Here is a 22,643-nt window from a genome sequence, read left to right on the forward strand (position 1 = left end):
GAAAATAAGGACTAGGGATAATAGCTATTAAATCTTACATAGTTCTTCCCAGGGTTTCTAAATATAGTATGCATGTATTTATAGGCAGATACATACTTACATGGTTAAAATAATATCATACATACTAATTTTATATACTATTTATCACTTTCTAAGTATATAGTTATAGCATTAAAACTCTTTGCAATCATACTTGATGAGTGCATACTTTTTTATGGTTCTGTAATTTACTTAATCATTCCTTTGTTAGGAATGTTTATGTTATTTGTGATTTTTTCTATTATAAGTCATACTGTAATGGAACTTCCTGTGTATAACTTCTTTCTTCTTTTACATAATTTCCTTGTGATAAATTCCTAGAAGGATAATTACCCTGTCAAAGGGTATGAACAGTTTTAAGTCTTTGGATAGTGCTGAATTGCTTTCTAGAAAGGTTGCATCAGTAACACTCCCATCATTAATATAAGGAACTGTCTCTTACCTTGACCTTTTATGAATAAACTAGGGGCCCAGTGCATGAATTCACGCACCTTGAAAGGAACTGTGGGCTGCGAGACTGCGTTTGGCACAGGAGAGGGTCTCGCACCCCTGCCTGGCCCCTCCTGCCATGGGCCCCGGTGCCCTGTCTGCCGGCATCCCCGCTCCCGCTGCCACCGCTCCCACGTGCTGATGGCACGGAGTGATTGCAGCCATCACCAGCAGCGGATGCGAGCGGGGCTGGTGCCATCAGTGGGTGCGAGTGGCGGCTGCTGCCCTGGAGAAGACCTCAGGGGCGATTGGGCCGGCAGCCGCTGCTTGCACCTGCTGACAGCACCGAGTGATTGAGACTGGTGCTGGGTACTGGCAGCCGGTGAGAGCGGTGGCTCTGGCACCAGCTGTGGGTGCGAGCAGGGCCGGCAGCGGCTCCAGCGCCGGCAGCGGGTGCGAGAGGTGGCTGCTGGCCTGATTGCTCCTTAGGACCAGGGGAAGGTGGAAAAGCCCTGAGGGGCGATTGGGGCCAGCGCTGAATGCCGGCAGCGGGTGCAAGTGGGGCCAGTGCCTGCAGCAGGTGTGAGCGCTGGGCAGGATGGCGGCATGCAGGAGCAAAGAATTTTCAGTAACCACCAGAGGCTCGTCATGATGACAGTAACCAGTGCCCCGCCTTGGTCTGGCATCCCTGCTCACTTGCTCCACCATCCCACCACAGCCGACGCCCACCATGTTCCACGCTCTGTCGCCAGCTGCTGACACCCATCATGTTCTTCATGTGCCCCCTGATGGTCAGTGTGTGTCATAGTGACCGGTTGTTAAGTTGTCCTGCTGTTTGGTCTATTTGCATATTAGGGTTTTATATATATACTAGAGGCCCGGTGCACGAAATTTGTGCACGGGGAGGGGTGGCCCCTCAGCCCAGCCTGCACCCTCTCCAATCCGGGACCCCCTCGGGGGATGTCCGGGGCCTAAACCGGCAGTCGGACATCTCTCTCACAATCCGGGACTGCTGGCTCCTAACTGCTCATCTGCCTGCCTGCCTGATCACCCCTAACCACCTCTGCCTGCTGGCCTGATCGCTCCTCACTGCCCCTCTGCCGGCCTGGTCTCCCCCAACTACCACCCCCCTCACCCCCACTGTCCTGGTTGCCCCTAACTGTCCCTCCTGCCAGCCTGGTCGCCCCTTCACCCCCCCCCCCCACTGGCCAGGTCACCCCAAACTGCCCCCCCCCTGCTGGCCTGGTCGCCCCACGCAGCCTGCTGTTCGGTCGTTACTGTTACTGTGATGGCATCCCGGACAATTTGCATATTCCTCTATTATTAGTACAGATAGAAATTAATGGAAGTTGGCTATTGCCTCACCATTACATGTAAAATGTGTAAACTGTTTGTTGACTGAGTCAAGTTTAAGTTTTTTGGTAGAAACTGTTTTTAAGTACTGTATCTGGAGGTTAATGGAGTATGCCTGATCTTTTCTATGGTTGTGTCTGTATGTGGGTCATGTTTGCTTACCATGGCCCTTTCAAGTAAGCTAATTGCACTTAAGAGAAATTACCAGACTATTAGAGTCTATTCATTGCTTTGTTTCTCCTTTACATACAAGACTGAGGGAGATAGAAAGGAAAGACTTTTTAAACATTTAGAAAATGTATTCTCACAACAAACATTTCTTTATTTTACTAGTTCTAGTCATTATGGTAGATAAAATCTCAGGAATTTGTTTTGATTGTTTTGGGTATAGTATTCTCATTTTTCTTATATGAAGGTCTAGATCTTCCCTGTCTAATATGGTAGCGCCTAGACACATGTAGCAATTTAAGTTAAAATTAAAATTAAATAAAATTAAAAACAATTAAAATTAGGCCCTCAATTGGGCAATAAGTTCAATGCATTAAGAACAGGATCAAGTTTAATCCTTGTACTATGAGGTAGGTATTACTATCTATATTTTATACAGGAGAAACTTAAGGGCCAGAAAGGTCAATTAATGTTTTCAAGGATAATACACAGTGCCTAACTGGCTGGCTTTGCATCACATCCACATGGATATTTCTGCTAAGTGTAATTTTTGCCCATTTGTTGTGTCAATTCTTCTCACTATTTGTCTCACTGTCTCTTCTCTACCAGTGTTAGCACATTTAGTATCCACATTTGTACTATTGTAACTTTTAGTGGCTCTATAAACTACTACATATGTTTGTGAGTGGAAGATATGCTTAACCCTTTGCACTCGCTTGCTTATTTCTCGATTCCTTTATTCTACTCGGGATTTAATTTTTTAAATACCCCAGATTTTACAAAGCGCGGCAGTAGAATAAAAAACCGGAGTTTCTTTTCATACAAACTTATTTATTTGGATTTTCTTATATTTCAAATTATTGATACATTCAAAGAGTAATTTTAATCTCGACATCCGAGTGCAAAAGGTTAATAGTGTGGAAGAACTTTTTAGAGGACTACACTTGATAATACTGCATTAATACAGGATATTTACTAAGTAGATTTCAGGCACTCTCATTAGATACACACACAAAAAAGGTAACTATGAAGCTAAAACAGGGCTCAGCAAACCTTTTCTGTGAAAGACAAGATCATAAGTATTTTAGGCCTGTGGGCCATACAGTCTGTGGCAACTATTCAGCTCTGACTCTGTAGTGGAAAAGCCCTCACAGACAATATGTAAACAAATGGGCATGGCTAGGTTCCAATAAAATTTATTTACAAAAACAGGACATGGGCAGGTTTGGCCTTCGGGTCCTGAGTTAAATGGTATTTAATTTCTATCATCTAAGCTAATGTGTTTTATTTGGTTTATTCAATTATGTATTTATTTATGTATTTAAAGTGCATTGATGTATAAAATACATTGCTCAGATAAGGGATGTTAGGATAGATCATTTAAAAGATGTAATTTGAATTTAATGGCATTGGGTCTGTGGACCTTTTTCATTGAGAAGTACTTGAATTGCCCAGAATTTTGAACTTTGTCCACGGGTAGGTGTATGAGTTTTTTTAAGTTACAAGATGTATTTGATTTTTTTGTCAAATGGTAAGAATGATGCTTACTTAACAGAGCAGTTGAAAGAATGGCATGGAAGACTGTTGTACCAGTAGAAGATAGCTGTTAGTGCTGGTATTGTCTTCTTGGGTCTCCTGTATTTTCCAGATAAACTAGTTCTTATACAAAAACTTGACAAAGGCAAAAAGAAAAGAATTTACTTTTCAGATGGAAGTGGGAAAGCTATCAGTCATTATTCTCTCTCTGTAAAAGATCCTATATAATAAAAGCCTAATATGCCAAGTGTTCAGTTGTCCAGTCGACTGTTCAACCAATCAAAGCATAATATGCTAATGATATGCTAAGGCGCCCAACCACTTGCTATGACATGCACTGACCACCAGGGGGCAGACACTGCAACCTGTAGGTTAGCTTGCTGCTGGGGTCCGGCTGATTGGGACTGAGCTAGATGGACTGGGCACACCCAAGAGCACTCCCACGGTCCCTCTCCGGCTGACCAACCTCCCACATCTCTCTCCGCCCCAGTCGTGCATCAATGAGGCCCCTTGGCCTGGCCTGTGCCCTCTAGCAATCTGGGATCCCTCAGGGGATGTCGGAGAGCCGGTTTTGGCCCGATCCCACAGGCTAGGCCGAGGGACCCCACTGGTGCACGAGTTCGTGCACCAGGCCTCTAGTGATAATATAAAAAAAAAACAATTGTTTTGGGTGGGGAGAAATGACAGTGGAGGAATGTATGCAAGGCTGAGTGGGTAGATAAAACGTCTGAAAATGAGGACAAGAAAATGAAACTTTCTTCAACTGTGGAGAGATAGGGTGAAGAGAAGAAAGAACTTAGGGATGGGACCCATCTATGGGAGCAGAACCCAGAAGTAGGTTTGGATGTGTGAGGAGCTATGAACTGAGAAGGAAGGGGAAGTCAGTAATGTATGAATAAGTACATCAAAAGCACCTTTTCCAAAAGATTAATGAACTTCGTGTAATAGCATTTGCCTCTGGAAGAAATACTTTCTTGTGTCTCGCCAAGGGTGCTGAACTGGGTAGCTAACAACTTAACAGTCTGACTGTGCTAAGATGTATAAGGCACGGCACATGCATATTTAAAATTCCTATCTTCTGCATTGACAAGCCACTGAGCACTAGAGATGGGAAGACACATTTCCATTGAAGCTGAGCCAAAAACACTTTTTGAAACAATCCTGATAAAATAGTTACATAAATGAATAAATCCAGAGAGAGTTCCTGGATTTCTTTGAAACCTCCTCATATGACAGCAGTGTCAGACAAAGATGCTATGAACAGCTTCTAATATTACTTGGAGCTATATATTCTCAGTTCCATTTTTGAATTGGATGAACTGTGCTGCCTGGGTCCATACTAGATATGGTTTTTATGGCAACTTGGAGCAATATAAATCTCTCCTAATGCAGCTTAATATCCAGAAGTTATGTAGTTTCTTGGTATGATTGTAAGGCCCTTGATATAAAATAACCACATAGTTATATGCTTTAAAGTAGTCCTATAGGTAAAAATTCCAAAATGTAGAAGATGGATTTGGGTGATTTAAGTCTATGGTAAATTTTTTATGCACATAGGGATAGCACATCTAAAGATTTTTATAACTGAGATCCCTGAGTCAATTTAAAACTTGCTTCTGTACCACTGGGGATAGAAAGCTCTGTTAAGTGGTTCAGAATCCTTTCATGTTGTCTTTTCTCTTTGAGTACCTTGGGGTTTGGTCAGCTGTGGCTGGGTCTTTGTCACCTCCTTTGTGACCTGAATAGCCTACATTAGATGACTGCTGGGGAACTTTCACCTGTGAAATTCAGTGCTCTTACTGATCTAGGCATTTATTTAAAAAAAGATCTGGTCAGTGCTCTTGTCTTCTGGCCGCTCTGAATCCCTTCTCAAGTAAGTTTATTCCTGCTTCTGGCTTATTGTGGGTGCATATTTGAAACTTGCTCATTTACAAAACAAAAATGTAATTGATGGGATGCTGCAATGGTATTGTTTAAATGACATGACCAGATGTGACAATAAGAACGATTTGCATTTATAAAAATAATTTCAGCTGTACATCGGTATAGTCTATCACTTGGTGTGATTTTCCTTGTTTTCCATTTTTATTTTTAAAAACATTAAATAAAAATATCCATCACCTACAGTGGTGTATTTTATTTGAAATGTCAAAAATGTTTTTAATATCATTTTGTAATATATTGAAAAAATCTAGAGTCATGCTCTGTCACAGGTAAGTAGAACTTTGTAGTTATGAGGGAGAAAGGCAGAAATGTGCAGGATGGCTGTTATCTCTTCCGCTATACTTCAGTGGTGTATATATAATCATGTGCTTTCTTTAGTGTGAAACCCTTCTAGGGTTCAACTAAGTTCTGTCTTTTAAATGATCCGTCTGAAGTTTATTGGTTCTAGATTATAGTCAAAATAAATTTGTCACATTTAAAGTCTGAATTCAGCCCAAGTGGTTCAGAACATGACATGACGTGATAATAGAAATTTTCTTCATCCCAAGGATCTAAATGGCAAGAGATGGACATCTAGAGGTTAGGGATCTAAAAATGATGTTCAAGATTCTTGTGATTTAGAGCAGTCAATATTAAGCCTCTGTTGGCAGATTTTCTTAACTGGATCTTCAGTCTGCATGGAGGAGGTGGTGCAGGAAACCAAGATGTCGGTTAGACAGTGGGGGAGCTTATGGGAGACAAGAAAGACACATTTACTTTCCTCAGAGTGAATCTTAACTTGTGCTTTGTATGTGTGCTCTTTCCAGAATCCATGAAAGAAGTTCCCACAATGGTTTGTTCAGCTCTCAGAAGAGTTGCCCATGTGCGTGTCTACCTGGTGAGGACGGCAAGTAGTGTCTCCAGAAGCCACCGGCATCCGGCCTTGGGCTCCAGGCCTGCTACTTCAGAGTCTGCTGCCCGAGGAGCTCCAGGTAGTATGGTGGAGCTGTTGGGTCAGTCCTACCCTCAGGATGACTACAGCAATCTCTCCCAGAAAGTCCTCTCCAGAGTTGGCAGAAATCTGCACAACCAGCAGCATCACCCTCTTTGGCTGATCAAGGAGAGGGTGAAGGAGCACTTCTACAAGCAATATGTGGGCCGCTTTGGGACTCCGCTGTTCTCGGTCTATGACAACTTTTCTCCGGTGGTCACGACCTGGCAGAACTTTGACAGCCTGCTCATCCCAGCTGATCACCCCAGCAGGAAGAAGGGAGACAACTATTACCTGAATCGGACTCACATGCTCCGAGCGCACACCTCTGCACACCAGTGGGACCTGCTGCATGCTGGGCTGGATGCCTTCCTGGTGGTGGGTGATGTTTACAGGCGTGACCAGATCGACTCCCAGCACTACCCAGTTTTCCACCAATTGGAGGCTGTCCGGCTCTTCTCCAAGCACCAGGTGAGTCTTGGGAGTTTTCATGTTTGAAGGCATGGATAGTCTTGTTGAGGTCACTACAGTTTATCTCAATGAAACCAGAACAGTTATTCTTTGCAATTGTGAATCACCCAACCTTGATGATATCTTTTGTATAGGCCGGGCCTCGATATTTTTTGACTGACTTGTTGTGTAACTACAGATATTGGTAGGCTTTTGTTTTCTCTTGTCTGTCCTTTTCCTTTTAATACTGATCTGTTTTTCTCTGAGTTTCTTCTAAAGAATGAGTAGTCAGTGGCTCAAATTTACCCTCAATCCAAGGTGGGTAAACATGTAGCACTGAAACCTGTGGTAAGTTTATGCTACTTCTCAGTTAGTAGAAGTTAACACCGTTAGAGATTATTGCATTTCTTATCCTACCCTAGAGGGGACTGGCTATTTATTGGTTTAGATTATAAACTGTTCTTGTTCCCATGCTCTTTCCTTAACCTCCTCTGCTTTACAATTGTGGACGCTTTACATTGTTTTCTTTGTGAGATGTCTTAATTGTTGCTGCTCTTGAAGTATATGTTTGGATGCATTGAACTGTTTTGATGAGAAAATCTGATATTCTTTTTTTTCTTTTAATATATTTTTATTGATTTCAGAGAGGAAAGGAGAGGGAGAAAGAGAGATAGAAACATCAATGATGAGAATCATTGATCAGCTGCCTCATGCATACCCCCTACAGGGGATTGAGCCCACAATCCGGGCATGTGCCCTTGACTGGAATCAAACCCGGGACTCTTCAGTTGGTAGGCCAATGCTCTGTCTACTCAGTCAAACCAGCTAGGGCAGAAAATCTGATATTCTGATCATTCTCAAAAGACCCAACTTATTTCAGCTATTAGCTCATATCTTAATATATTATGTGTATTGTATAAGATACGTCTTCCTTTCTTTTTTCTCCTTTTTTGTGTGTGCAAATTATGAAAATCCCTAAAAGCTTGAGTCTATTTCCTAGAAATCTGCAATACTACTTGTCTTTTATTCATATATTTTTAAACCATCTCTGTTTTTCTTAAGAAATAAATGGAATTAAATGAGACACAGGAAATATTTTTATTACTACTTTAGCACTTCTTCCAAACACATTCATTGAAACAAGAGGAATAATTATTTTCATAAAACTCCCTCTTGCCCACACAAGCTAAATGGGTTGTTGGATATGAAAAGGAATAATATAAGACCCTTAGGCTAATAGTGACCATGGCTCTGTTGTATTAAGCATCATGTTGTAGGACACAGCTGTTTGCTTCAGGATGTGTAATTTCATGTGAATCTCTACTAATATGACAACAGGTTACTTTTACAAGTATGCAAAAAGGCTATCCAAACTTGGTCTCAGAGCATCTTAGATTAACATCCTTACTGCTTAGAATTGCTGCTTTCTCAATTAGGAATAATAACTATTAATAAGGATATAGATTTATTATGAAATGAAAAGGAAATTAACAAAGACAGATCAAAATATGGTAAATATGACCAAGTGATAGAATGTCACCTGTAATTAATGTGCTAGAGCGGATGTGATGCCAGTAATACGATGTCTAAGTCATAGCCACGGGCAGGTACTTAGCCCAGCCTACCTCATTAGAGAAATAAAAGAGGGGAGTGCTCTGATTTGTCAGCCTGCAGGCCGTGCAAGTGGCAGTGGAAGCTGCAGGACATACACTAGCATTTATTGGAGGAAAAATCAAGGCTGCTTTAGAAGGTGGAAAATAGGAGGAATAGTAGAAAGTTAATTCTTATCTTGTGCCATATTTGTTTTGGGTCCAGTCCAACTTAGTCGGTAGTAGGCGTGGCTAAGGTAACCTGATGCTACTGTGTATTCTGTCTTATAGTTTAAAAAAATACACATATATATGTTTGTATCCAAGTTATACTTTAATAAAGTACTTCCATGTTCATTGTTTCATTTACTCTTCTTAATAAAAACCTTGTCAGATAGATTATTTCCACTTCAACTACAAGGAATCTGAAATTCTGGAAAATTCAATGGCTTATCCAAGGTTACCCAACCCATTGGTTGCAGAGCTAAAACTTAACTCAGTTCATTGCCGATTCCACTGTATTCTGTTGCTTTTTATGGAGCTGTTTTGTGAGCAGGACCTGCTTATTACCTATCAGTGATGGCGAACCTATGACACGCGTGTCAGCACTGACACGCGTAGCCATTTCTGATGACACGTGGACGCTGAGGTGGCCGCATGCCGAGGATGAAACATTTGTGAAATAATGTTTTTTCCTCAAAGTGACACACTACCCGAGTTATGCTCAGTTTTTTGGCAAAGTTTGACACACCAAGCTCAAAAGGTTGCCCATCACTGAGTGCTTCAGATCCAAGAATGGTGTCGGGGAGAGAAGGGAGGTGGTTTTTTAATTCCTGGCTGTAACGAAAGTGTTGGTTCTAAGTCTGACCTAACCTTATTAGGTAGAAAACTTTATTACATAGAAATTTGGTAGATCCCATTTAAATAATATGATTACAGTTAACATTAGTAAAGCAAAATGGATAGGATGTAGTTAAAAATGTACAGTATATTTAGTTTTGCAGTATATTTAGTTTTAAATATATTTATCTAAAATTTTTAAAAACTCTGGAAGGTAATGAATTAAGTGTTCAATTTAAGATGCTAAAAGCAAGCAGCATTGTTCTAAAAAAGTACAAGGGAGGTGGGCTGTAAAGTTTTTAATAATCCCAAATCTTACAAAACAGATATAGCCTCTGGAATAGCAACCCAAAACCACAGGCAGATTCTAGAAGACAATGGGGTGACAAGGTCTCCCTAGGATCTTTTCTCTCTTTCTTTCTTTTTTTTTAAATCCTTACCTGAGGGTATATTAGAGAGAGAGGCTGGGAGAGAGAGAGGGAAACATTGATATGAGAGATAAACATCAATCAGTTGCCTCTTGTACACACCCGGATCAGAGATCGAATCTGCAGTCTGGGTATGTGTCCTGACTGGGAATTGAACCTATGACCTTTCTGTATACACAACGATGCTCCAACCAACTGAGCCACCTGACCAGGACTCCCTAAGGTCTTCCCAAATGGGTAGGAACTCACAACTGATAGCTAGAAGATCTGCATTGTGTCAGTAACTGAGGTAGTAGAGGAAAGCAGTGGGCCTGGGAAGAGGAGAGCTTCCTTAGAGTTTCTCAGGGAACAAACTTTTTTAAAAAATTATTTAATATATTTTATTGATTTTTTTACAGAGAGGAAGGGAGAGGGATAGAGAGTTAGAAACATCGATGAGAGAGAAACATCAATCAGCTGCCTCCTGCACACCCCCTACTGAGGATATGCCTGCAACCAAGGTATATGCCTTTGACCGGAATCGAACCTGGGACCCTTCAGTCCGCAGGCTGACGCTCTATCCACTGAGCTAAACCGGTTAGGGCAGGGAACATACTTTGGACAGCCATATTTACCAGAGGCTTTGACATTAAGTACTAGTAATAAAGTGTTCACTGATGACCATTAACTCACAAAAAGTGGGGCAGCCAGATTGATATCTCCAGATAGAAAAATAGAATGCTAATTGTAAAGTCTTGCCAGGAAATTTAGAATTCAATCTGATCAAAATTTAGATCTAACTACCAAATTTATAGGAAGTATAGAGGACAAAGAAACATGTTAAACTACACCATGGAAATGTAATAAGAAAAATCCAGCCTGTGGGAAATTTTATAGCACTACTAACCAAGAGGTGATCTGCACAATGAAATAAATAGAAGAATCAAAAGTAAAAATGTGTAAGCAATGTTTAGTGTTTAGATATGTTTAAGCCAACATACTTAAGCACATTTTTAGTGGGCTTCTTTTGTTGAATAGCATATGAACTGGTTCCGGTATTAATGCTCCTGATAAGTTGCAAGTGCTCAGTCTGTTTAGTAGTACTAGTATGTGCAGTAGGACCTGTATCAGTTCAAGATAGACTGGAAATCTAAAACTGTTGCTTCATCATAGTTTGAGAAGCACTGCTCTACAGGATAAATGACTCCATTGCTTTAAATAAATTGTAAAAAAATAAAATAAAAGTATGGACAGAATCACTATGTGTGGATCACACCAAAAAAGACATCTTTAAAGAAAAAAAAATTGAGACCATTGGAAATTGAACACTAACTGAATATTTGAATCTAAGTAGTTGTTTTTTTATGTTCATTTTTAAAGGTCTGATAATGATATTATATTTTTATAAAGTCACTTTATTTTAGAGATACATATTGAACTACCTGTGAATGTAATATTCACATGTCTGGGGTTTTCAAAATAATATTCAAAATAATATGGAATGGGCATTTGGGGATGAGGTTGGTCATGAATTATTAATTGTTGTGTACATGAGGAATCATTATCCTTTCTATTTTTGTATCTGTTTGAAAATTTCCTAATAAAGGGCCAAAGAAATGGATTGAAGGAAAACATTGGGATCAGCTAGTCAATTAAAAAAATATATATAATAAATAGGAACTGGGCCCAGGAATGTAAGAAGGTATCAAACAGCCTTGAGATGATCCATGGTTTCTTGGCGAGGATAACTATTAAGATTAAAAAAACAAAAACCAGGAGGCAGGAAATCTATATATATAAAAGCGCAGCGACCATTATAGCAGAATGACCAGAACGACCGGAAAGACCGGTTTCTATGACACGCACTGAGACAGCCAACCAGCCTGATCCAGGCCCCAATTGGTTCCCCCCAAACTCCTGAAGCCCCTCCCCCCGAGTGGCCCCATTCCCCGATTGGGCCCCCCCACCTGCTGGTCGCAGATACAGGGAGCATGCGACTGAGCTGTAGGCAACCCTTCTGAGGAGACGCCCACCATGTATACAGAAGATATACAGAAGGCGCTCAGCGAGGAGTCCACACGGGTTGTGTTCACACCTTCATACTGTCCCCATCCCCCACCATAATGCCGAAGGAAGCCTGATTCAGGAACCCCCGTGCTGACCACTCACATGGAGAAACAGCGTGTGATAAACATCATGTCCTGCAGACGCCTGAATCCGCCTCAAGAGGAAAGTGCTACAGACCCCGAGCGGGAAGATAGGGACTGAGCCAGAAGGTCTGGGAAAAGCAGGACCACAATGGCTGTGTTCTGGGTTTGCTGCCCGACCCTCCCTGTGTGAAGCGCCTGCATCGCCGCCCTTGGATGGAGGCCTGTGAGTGAGTGAAGAACTGTGGCTGTGCCTGTGGATGCACTCGGCCTCCTGCCCTCATGGATAAGCAGGAAACATGTGCCAGAATCTAAAACCCTCTTTATCGGTAATAGCACAAATAATGCAAGACCCACGCGTGTTTCTAAACAGGACACTGTCCGGCTGCGTGTGAACCCAGATTGAAGGCGTGCTCTCCGCCGAGGAGGCTGCAAAGGCTGCTCCTCTCTTGAACACAGGCAACCTGGTGAAGTTTAAAGGGAAAAGGAGATAAAAAATAAAACAAAATAGCAACAAGCTCTGAAGCCACTGGCGATGACGTCAAATCCTCTGCACGGTGGTTATGTCAGAGCCTGTCTTCCTTCCCCCCCAGGCTCAGACTGTGGAGCTGCTGACACCCGCCAGGTCACCTGGCACTGGTCACATCTACACAACCATTTGCAACCTCCCACCAACTCCTGGAGGTGGGTGGGCTTGGGGATAGAGGATTCAGTGTTAAAGCAACCCTGTTGGTGTAGCACAGACACACGTGGACGTTTTGATGAGAGAGAGCCCATAAAATCCCTTCACGAATGTGTTTTTAACTGTTCTTAGATCACGCTCCCAGCCTTGGTGACTCTCAAATAGGCCTCAGTGATTCCACTCACCTGAGGCAAAGACTGACCTGGGTTTCACAGAGACCGAACCCTCGGCCCCCCAGAGTAGCCGCGTCCTTTTAAAAGGAAGGTCACTCTGGCTGCAGATTCTTGTTCTTCATCACTTTGAATATTTCTTGCCTCGCCCTTCTCTACCCAGCAAAGCTCATTTAGAATTGAAGGCCAGATAACGAGTTTCACAGACAAGAAAAAGTTAAAAGAGTTCATCACCCTGATTGGGGACAGGGCTGGCTGGCCAACCTCCCGGGTCCCCTCCCTCTGACCGGCCCGGCCCGATCGGCCCCAATCAAGGCAGCTGGCCGGACCCTACCCATGCATGAGTTTGTGCACCGGGCCTCTAGTATTAAACATAAGAGCATACAACTGCATGCAATAGAAAGCTGAAACCAATTAAATCTAGAATTAATAGCCTCTTTTTCATCAGTATGAACTGATTTTACATTTGAGTTTTGAACCAATTCAAAAGACTTGTACAGTCTGTTTCAGAGAATAGAAAAAGAGACTGGTCAAGCTCAGCTTATGAGGTTAGACATGTTAATATGCAAAGTAGGTAAAAAACATTTTAGTAGCTTCATCTTTGTGAACATAGATTCTTTTAAATATACAGATATATAATTATTAAATGAAATATTTGCAAAAATTTAATTCATTTGGTGTATTGTACTCTACCGTGTTATTATTATAGCTGTATTATATTATACCACTAGAGGCCCAGTGCACAAATTTGTGCATGGGTGGGGTCCTGTGGCCTGGCTGGCGATTGGGGCTGATTGGGGCTGTCTCTTGCCCCAACTGGGGCTTGGGGCCGATCAGGGCCGGCTGGCTGGGGTGAGGGGAGGTTGGTGGGGCTGATCTGGGCTGGGTGGCTACTGGAGTTTGGCTGTGGGAGCACCACAGTTTGGCTGGTGGTCAGTGTGCGTCATAGCGACCAGTGGACTAGTCGTTTGGTCATTCTGTTGCTTAGGCTTTTATATATATACATATATATACATAGATACTAACTGATATAGGGAGATAAAGCATGTGATCTACTCAATAGATGTAGAAGAGTAATTTGATGCCATTTAATGTTTTATGACATTAAAAACACATTGGAGATGAAGAAACCAAGATGGCGGCATAGGTAAACACCTAAACTGCTGCCTCGCACAACAATTTCAAAACTACAACTAAAAGACAAAACGAAAATCATCCACAACCACAGGAATGCTGGCTGAGTGGAAATTCTACAACTAGAAGGAAAGAGAAAAGCACACTGAGACTCATAGGAGCTGCGGAAGGCAGAGGTATGAAGGCGCGCGTGCAGAGAGGGCTAGCAACTGAGGATGCGGCTGGCTTTCTCAATTGGGAAGGAGACACAAGCTCTCGACTGCTCTGAACTCCAGTTCCGGGTGAGGCTCTGGGTACCAGACTCATACGGGGAGAAACTGGACTGTCTGGCAGTGGGTGAAACTTGAGGGCGGCTTTCTCTCAGAGGTGCTTGCAGCGAATATCGCGGGACACTGAGACCCAGGGGCCTCTTAGGGCAGGGCTGACGCGAAGCCATTGCTGTTTGCTCCGCCCTGAGATCCCGCCCCACGAAGCCATTGCTGTTTACTCCACCCTGAGACTCTGCCCCATCCAAGTTGAGCGCAGAGGCTTTTGCATATGAAAGGCCTGGTCCTTTGAATTCTAACCTTACCTAACAAACTGCAGTTGAGTCAGTGAGACCCAGAAAATCCAAAAGAAGGCCCAAGGTCCCGCAGCAGCTTGCATTGCTTCACAGCTGGGCCTCATCTGGGCACCTCCAAACCCCAAACAAAGAGAAGGAATCTGCAGATCTCTCCGTAGCTCCTGCTGGGTGGCCTCAGGCAGAGGCTAAATTAGCACCTCCTTGGAGATCCAAGAGCCAGTGTACCCAGGGGTCAGAGTGGGACCATCCAGATTACAACTCCTCAGCCATAAGGGACACACTCAGGGGGCAGACTCAGTGAGCACCAAAGCCCCACTGAAGCAAGTCTTATCTCATAAGGGTGTCTCCAGCACAGAAGTTCTCCCATCATAGACACAGCTGATCCTCACAGCCAATTGGCCTGGAGGTCAATTCCTCCCAATGATACCAACAACAATCAAGGCTTAACTACAACAAGACTGTGCACACAGCCCACAAAGGGGTGCACCAAGGGTGTCCACCTCAGGTAACTGGGTAGGCTGAGCCACTGCGCCCTATAGGACACCTAGCACACAAAGCCACTCTGTCAACTCAGGGAAGCAGCCAAAATGTGGAGACAAAGAAACAGGTCACAAATGAAAGAAATGGAGGAAAGCAAACTACTGGATATAGAGTTCAAAACCATGGTTATAAGGTTTTTCAAGAATTTTCTAGAAAAAGCTGATAAATTTAGCGAGACCCTCGAAGATATGAAAAAGGACCAACTAGAAATTAAGCATACACTGACTGAAATAAAAAATAATATACGGAGATCCAACAGCAGACTAGAGGATCGAAAGAATCAAGTCAAAGATTTGAAATATGAAGAAGCAAAAAACACCCAACTGGAAAAGCAAAAAGAAAAAGGAATAAAAAAATATGAAGATAGTGTAAGGAGCCTGTGGGACAACTTCAAGCGTACCAACATCCGAATTATGGGGGTGCCAGAAGAAGAGAGAGAGCAAGATACTGAAAACCTATTTGAAGAAACAGTGACAGAAAACTTCCCCTACCTGGTGAAAGAAATAGACTTACAAGTCCAGGAAGCGCAGAGAACCCCAAACAAAAGGAATCCAAAGAGGACCACACCAAGACACATCATAATTAAAATGCCAAAGAGAGAATATTAAAGGCAGCAAGAGAAAAACCGTTATCTACAAGGGAGCACCCATATGATTGTCAGCTGATTTCTCAACAGAAACTATGCAGGCCAGATGGGAGTGGCAAGAAATATTCAAAGTGATGAATAGCAAGAACCTACAACCAAGATTACTCTACCCAGCAAAGCTATCATTCAGAATTGAAGGTCAGATAAAGAGCTTCATAGATAAGAAAAAGCTAAAATAGTTAATCACCACCTAACCAGTATTATATGAAATGCTGAAAGGTATTCTTTAAGAAGAGGAAGAAGAAGAAAGAGGTAAAGATAAAAATTATGAACAACAAATACATATCTGTCAACAAGTTAATCTAAAAATCAAGTGAATAAAAAATCTGATGAACAGAATAAACTGGTGAATATATTAGAATCAGGGGCATAGAAAAGGAGTGGACTGACAATTCTCGGGGGGAAAGGGGTGTGGGGGGTTGCTGGAAAAGACTGGACAAAAATCGTACACCTATGATGGGGACAGTAGGGGTGGTAAGGGCAGGGAGTGGGGTGGGAACCGGGTGGAGGGGAGCTATGGGCGAAAAAAAGAGGAACAACTCTAATAATCTGAACAATAAAGATTTATTATAAATAAAAAATAAAATAAAATAAAAATGCATTTGATTACATTAATGGCTCATGACAAATCTTTTAGCAAACTGGGAATAGAAGGGAACTTCCTCAGCATTATAAATTATTTTATCAGATGCTCACAGCAAACATCATAATTTGTGGTGAAACATTATAAACAGTTCTATCAAAATTAGCAACATTTCAGCATTACTTGCCATCACTGTGTCTATTCATCATTGTGTGGGCAGATCTAGTTTATGCAGTAAACCAAAGAGAAATAGAAATTATAAGCATTGGAAAACATGAAATGAAGGTGCTTCATATGTAGATGATAGGTCTACCTAGAAAACTGAATAGAATATACAGGCCAATTATTTGAACTAATAAGTTGTTGGGTATAAAGACAATATAGATATGTTCCTTAACCACAAGTTATAACTCATTAGAAAATATAATAAAGATTTAATTCATAGTATCATCTAAAACTTTGATGTCTAATTGTTGCAGATGTTTAATATATATATATATATATATATATATATATATATATATATATATAAAATTATTAGATATTGTTAAAAGGCATAAATGAAGAAGAAAAAAAGGAGAGCTGTACTGAATATGGCAGTTTGCCTAAAGTCAATCTATAAATTTAAATTCAAGTGCAAATCTAATAAAAATGTCCACTGTGTAATTTGGAGAAGTTGAAGGTCTGATCTGCAAATTCATAGGAAGGATAAGTTCATGGATAGCCAAAACAATTTTAAAGAGCACCCCAGTGCAAGGGGACATGCCTTCCCAGGCATCAAGAATATAATGCTCTTGTTATTAAGATAATTTAGTGTTAGCACAAGGTTAGACAAGAAAAAAACCCTGAAAGAGCTCTACTCATATTTGGGAATTTATTACCCTATATAATAAAGAGGTAATATGCAAATTAACCCTCGTGCCTTAAAGCTGTCGCAAGATGTCAGTGCGCACAGGGGGCATGGGGCTGGCTGCTCTGTGTGCCTGCCACTCCAGTTCCCGTGGCCCTGTAGGGGGGCGGAGGCCTGACAGCCACTTTGTAAGCTGCCACCAGGGTTCCTGAGGCCTAGCCAGAGGGCAGGGCCCAGTGGCTTCCACAGGAGTTGCCTCAGCCCCGCAGGGGGTCGGGTCTCAGCTACTGCTCTGCAGGGCTTCCACCGGGGTTCCCTTAGGCCCCGTGTGCCATGGGGGGTTTGTGGGGGGGGCGGTCCCACGGCTCCGTGAAGCTTGATGCTGTATCCGTCTGCGTGGGCGCAGGCAGATCTGGATCTCAAGGGATTTTGAGGCACTTGCAAGTGGGCGGGGACTTGACTCTGGGTCTCCTGGCACAGGCGGACTTGATGCTGTGTCCCAGTGGGCAAGGCCCAGACTATCACAGCAGGGAGGAGGGAGTCCCATCCCCCACAGAATCAGCCAGAATCAGCCTTTGGTCAGCCAGCTCTCAGCAGCCTGACAGCCAGGACTCTCATTCACCTGCATCCCAGACCCTGACAGCAGGGAGGTGGGAATATGTCTGAAGAGCAACTATTGACACAGAAGCCAGTGTCATTGACAGAAAATGTCTGAAGACCAACGTGCCTCTGAAACTGAAAGAAGGCGACGTCGGCGACGAGCAACTATTGGCACAAAGTAGCTTTGAAGCCGAAAGAAGCCAGCATCATCAACAGAAAATGTCTAAAGATCAACGTGCCTCTGAAGTTGAAAGAAGGCGGCGGCGACGACAGAATATGTCTAAAGAACAGTCATCAACAAGTACTGCCAATACTGGTAGGAACTGTCTTCTCAGCGAAAATGGAGTACATGAGGATGCAATTCTCAAACATAGTTGTGGTGGAATGACTGTTAGATGTCAGTTTTGCCTATCACTAAATTTCTCTGATGAAAAACCATCTGATGGAAAATTTACTCGATGTTGTAACAAAGGTAAAGTTTGTCCAAATGATATACATTTTCCAGAATACCTGGCATATTTAAAAAGATTAATGGCAAACGAAGATTCTGACAGTAAAAATTACATGGAAAATATTCGTTCAATAAGTAGTTCTTTTGCTTTTGCTTCCATGGGTGCAAATATTGCATCACCAGCAGGATATGGGTCATACTGTTTTAGAATACACGGACAAGTTTATCACCGTAATGGGACTTTACATCCTTCGGATGGTGTTTCTCGGAAGTTTGCTCAACTCTATATTTTCGATATGGCCGAAGCGACAAGTAAAAGATTAGCAATCTTTCTGAGGGCTGCTCAGAAAAACTCATGATCAACATCAAAACTTCATGCATGAAATAAGTGAATTAACAAAATCGTACAAGATGCTACATGAGATAGAAAAGGAAGCCCAATCTGAAGCAGCAGCAAAAGGTATTGCTCCCATGGAAGTAACAATCGTGATTAAATACAATCATAACAGTGATCCACGTAGATATAATTCTCCCCGTGTAACCGAAATTGCCGTCATATTCAGAAACGAAGATGGAGAACCCCCTTTTGAAAGGGACTTGCTCATTCATTGTAAACCAGATCCCAATAATCCGAATGCCACTAAAATGAAACAAATCAGTATCCTGTTTCCTACATTAGATGCAATGACATATCCTATTCTTTTTCCACATGGTGAAAAAGGCTGGGGAACAGATATTGCATTAAGACTCAGAGACTACAGTGTAATTGACAATGATACTAGACAAAATGTAAGGACACGAGTCAAATGCAGTATTATGGGGTTCATCTCTTTGTGCGGTACATGTTCAATCCTATTTTAAATGCCTGAAAATTAACTCAACAGTTTGTGGATTCATATTAAAAAATGGAGGCCAATCGGATAAATTTTATTAAAGCAAACTGATCTAAGTTGCGAGTTGAAAAATATAGTGGTTTGATGGATTATCTCACATCTAGATCTGAAATTGACAATGTGACGATTGGTAAAATGATATACTTCCATCTTCTTTTGAGAGTAGTCCCAGGAATATGGAGCTGTGATATCAGGATGCTTTGGCAATTGTAACAAGGTATGGCAAGCCCGATTTATTCATATCCATGACATGCAACCCCAAATGGGCAGATATTACAAACCATTTACAACGCTAGTAAAAAGTTGAAAACAGCCAGAGTTTTTAATATTAAGCTGAATATTCTTTTAAATGATATATGTAAATTCCATTTATTTGGCAAAGTAATAGCTAAAATCCATGTCATTGAAATTCAGAAACATGGACAGCCTCACGCTCACATGTTATTGACATTAGATAGTGAATCCAAATTATGAACAGAAGATGACATTGACCGTATAGTTAAGGCAGAAATTCCAGATCAAGACCAATGTCCTTGACTTTTTCAAATTGTAAAATCAAATATGGTACATGAACGATGTGGAATACAAAATCCAAATAGTCCATGTAGTCGGACACCCCACCCATGCACGAATTTCGTGCACCGGGCCACTAGTACTATTATAAAATGGAAATGATGTTAAATAAATGGAGAGGTAAGGAATCTACATGAATTGCTGAGACAGTTATCTATATGGAAAAAATTGGTATCTATCTCACACCAAATGCAAAATTCAGTTTTGGATATATTCATACTTCTTTTGTGAAAAGTAAGTCTTTAAAAGTTAAAGAAGAAAAGAAATAGACTATCATTATCAATTTTGGGGTACAATAGAATATCTTAAACAAGAAAAATCCTTAATGGAAAAAAATCTTTAATGAGAAAAAAAGATGACTATCCTAAGGTAGTTCTGCCTAATAAAAGACTTCATTTATTAGGTTAAAAGACAAGCAACAGGCTGCATGGAGGTATTTACTTTGTATATAACTAAGAAGATTAGGGTTGATCAAATAAAAATGTCTCAGTATGAAAAGAAGAATCCAATAGGGAAAAAAGTCTGACAATACCAAGTGTTGACCAATATGTGGAGCCATGGGAATGCTCTTAGGGAATATAAAAACCTACACCTGAAATTCCATTCCCATATATGTATGTATTCTTTGGATACATTCTTAAGTGCTTATTTCAGCAGATAGGTGAGAATGTTTCCAGCACTGTTAGTGTTAGCCAAAATCTGGAACAACCCACGTTTCTACCAAGTGTAGGACAGATAAATAGATTGTGGTATATGTATACAATGTTATGTGAGTGCCGTATCTGTGAAAATGAGTAAGCCTCAATTACATACATCAACACGAATACATACAGAAAATACTATTAGGCAAGGAAAGTTACAGAACTTACACTATATGATTGCATTTATATAAAGTTTAAAAATGGGGAAAATAACCAATATATTATTTAGGGGTTCATGCATATGTGGAAACCTTAGGGAAAGCAAGGGAGTAATTTAGAATTCAGTTTAGTTACCTTCCTGAGAAGCAGTCTGGCTGTTGTGATCAAGCATGAAGGCGCTGCAGAGTTTTGGCATGGTTCTCTCTTCCGAAAATGGATATGGGTACTGAGCACGCATGTATGTGCTTTTATTATTCTTGAACTATGATATATTTATATACTTTTTATGAATGATTTATTGTATAATTTTTTTAAAGAAAGAAAAATGGGCAAAAGGCATTAACAGCCTATTTATTGATGGAAGAGACACGTGATCAGCCAATAAATAAGGACCGGCTTGATCAGTGAACAAGAAAATGCAAATTAAAATGACCAGATATTATTCCAGACCCATTAGATTAGCAAAAATTAATAATCCTGACAATACCAAGTATCTAGAAGAACCATAAGTCTATACCCTTCTAGTGGAGTGTATTAGTTGCCATCACTTTGTATAGGTATTTGGTGATTTCCAGTTTTAAAAAAAATCATATACTCCATCATCTGGCATTCTTAAAAAAAAATTTTTAAAAAGAACAATGTACACTGTACATTGAATACTTTATAGCACCCAACATAAATAAACTAGAATACCTATGTCAACATGCATGAGGTTTTAATACAACATTGGAAGAAAAATAAATTGATTGATATTAAAACTATATCTTTTTATAGATTTTCAAAATATGCCAAACAACATGTGCTCTCACTGTGTACTTGCTCACGTCTCTCTGTCTTTGTTTTACTTTTTCCAGTTTTCTTTCTCTCCATACACACAAAAATACACACACACACACCCCCCACAATCACACAAACAGTATTTTTTTATTAGATGAATTTGTAGGTAGGTTTGAAAAAATTAGATGGTAATAATAAACACCAAAATCATGACAGTGATTACCTGTGAGGTAAAAGGAGGGTGAGTGGTATCTGCAATCATCATTGTTTGCAAATGATGCAAAATGTTATGATTTTTGGAGCATAGAAGGATTTTTGAGATAAATTTTGAGAACCAGCATTCTATAGCTTCAAAACTAAAATTTTATAAAACATTTATTGAGACATTTATCTTATAAAGAATAGCAGATTTCATGTTTGACAGACCTACCAGCAGAAGCCCATATAAATCATGTATTTATTTAATGAGATTTAAATATATTAATTAAAAAGTATGTACCTAGATCATTACTCAAGGAAGCTATATTTTTCTTTTGTCCCTGGCAATGCCTTGTCCTGTCTCACCAGCTGAGCTCTGTGCACAGTTTCTCCGAATGCACTGAAGGACTGTGTAGGAGGCAGCCTTTCTAGTTTATTCTTTATTGCTGGCTGCAGTGTTTGTTTCTCTCGTGTGTCTTCATTCCCCTCTAATGACTTCCTCTGGGCCAGTTTATCCAATTCTTTCTCTTACATTCACAAATATGCAAGCAATTCTTCCTCCTGAATTTAAGATTATTCATGATGAGCCTTTCTTTCTTTGCTCAGAAACAAAGGAGAATGTTTTTATAGAAAAGATGAGTGAAAGTGTACAGAGGAGTAAGCTTTTGATATAATGTTGACCACAACACATTTCCAAAATACTACTTCATCAAGATGTTTGTGTCAAGTTTATCTTTTATCCTATCCTTGGCCCCATTAAAAAAAAAAAAAAAATCACTGTCATTCACTATTCTTCCTATAGGAGGGTGGTTTAAGGGGTTGTGCTCCTTGCCTATAATGACTCAATCCTTGTGGCGTGGATATCCTTCATTTTGAACAACCCTTTCGAAATCCTTTGTGATTCATCCTTATTAAAGAAACCACTCTCATTTATCATTTTCTAATGATATTTGATATTCTCTCCCACTTTCCAGATGGTTCATTAGAACCCTCCTGTTCTTAGGCTTCTTTTCCAAGCTTCCCCACTGTTACTCTCTCAGTTTTGCCAAGGGTAGCCTCTTTAATTCCTGCTTTCTGTCCCGAATCACTTTTCTGTCTTTCAGTAAATGACAGGGTTTTATTCTCCACCATGTGATTATTGGGTTTCCTTAATAGCCTCATGCAGAGAGGCTTTATTGAAGAAATTTTTATTTGGCCTTGATAGATTATAGTCACCATGTTTTCCTAATCTCTTCTTTAAAATCTTTTATGA

At 40.9% G+C, this 22,643-nt stretch overlaps 1 protein-coding gene across 9 annotated transcripts in view; it reads left to right on the forward strand.

The window, feature by feature from the left end:
• FARS2 (phenylalanyl-tRNA synthetase 2, mitochondrial) overlaps positions 1 to 22,643 on the forward strand; it is a 572,601-nt gene that overhangs the window by 127,539 nt on the left and 422,419 nt on the right. For all 9 annotated transcript variants that reach the window (XM_079777471.1, XM_079777466.1, XM_079777467.1 and 6 more), the window contains one exon: positions 6,276 to 6,910. In XM_079777471.1, the coding sequence (XP_079633597.1) occupies positions 6,281 to 6,910 (630 nt within the window). In that variant the 5' untranslated portion in view covers positions 6,276 to 6,280. The remainder of the gene's footprint in view (positions 1 to 6,275; positions 6,911 to 22,643) is intronic.

This window comes from Cnephaeus nilssonii, assembly GCF_951640355.1.
Source record: "Cnephaeus nilssonii genome assembly, chromosome: 7".
Lineage (NCBI taxonomy): Eukaryota > Metazoa > Chordata > Mammalia > Chiroptera > Vespertilionidae > Cnephaeus > Cnephaeus nilssonii.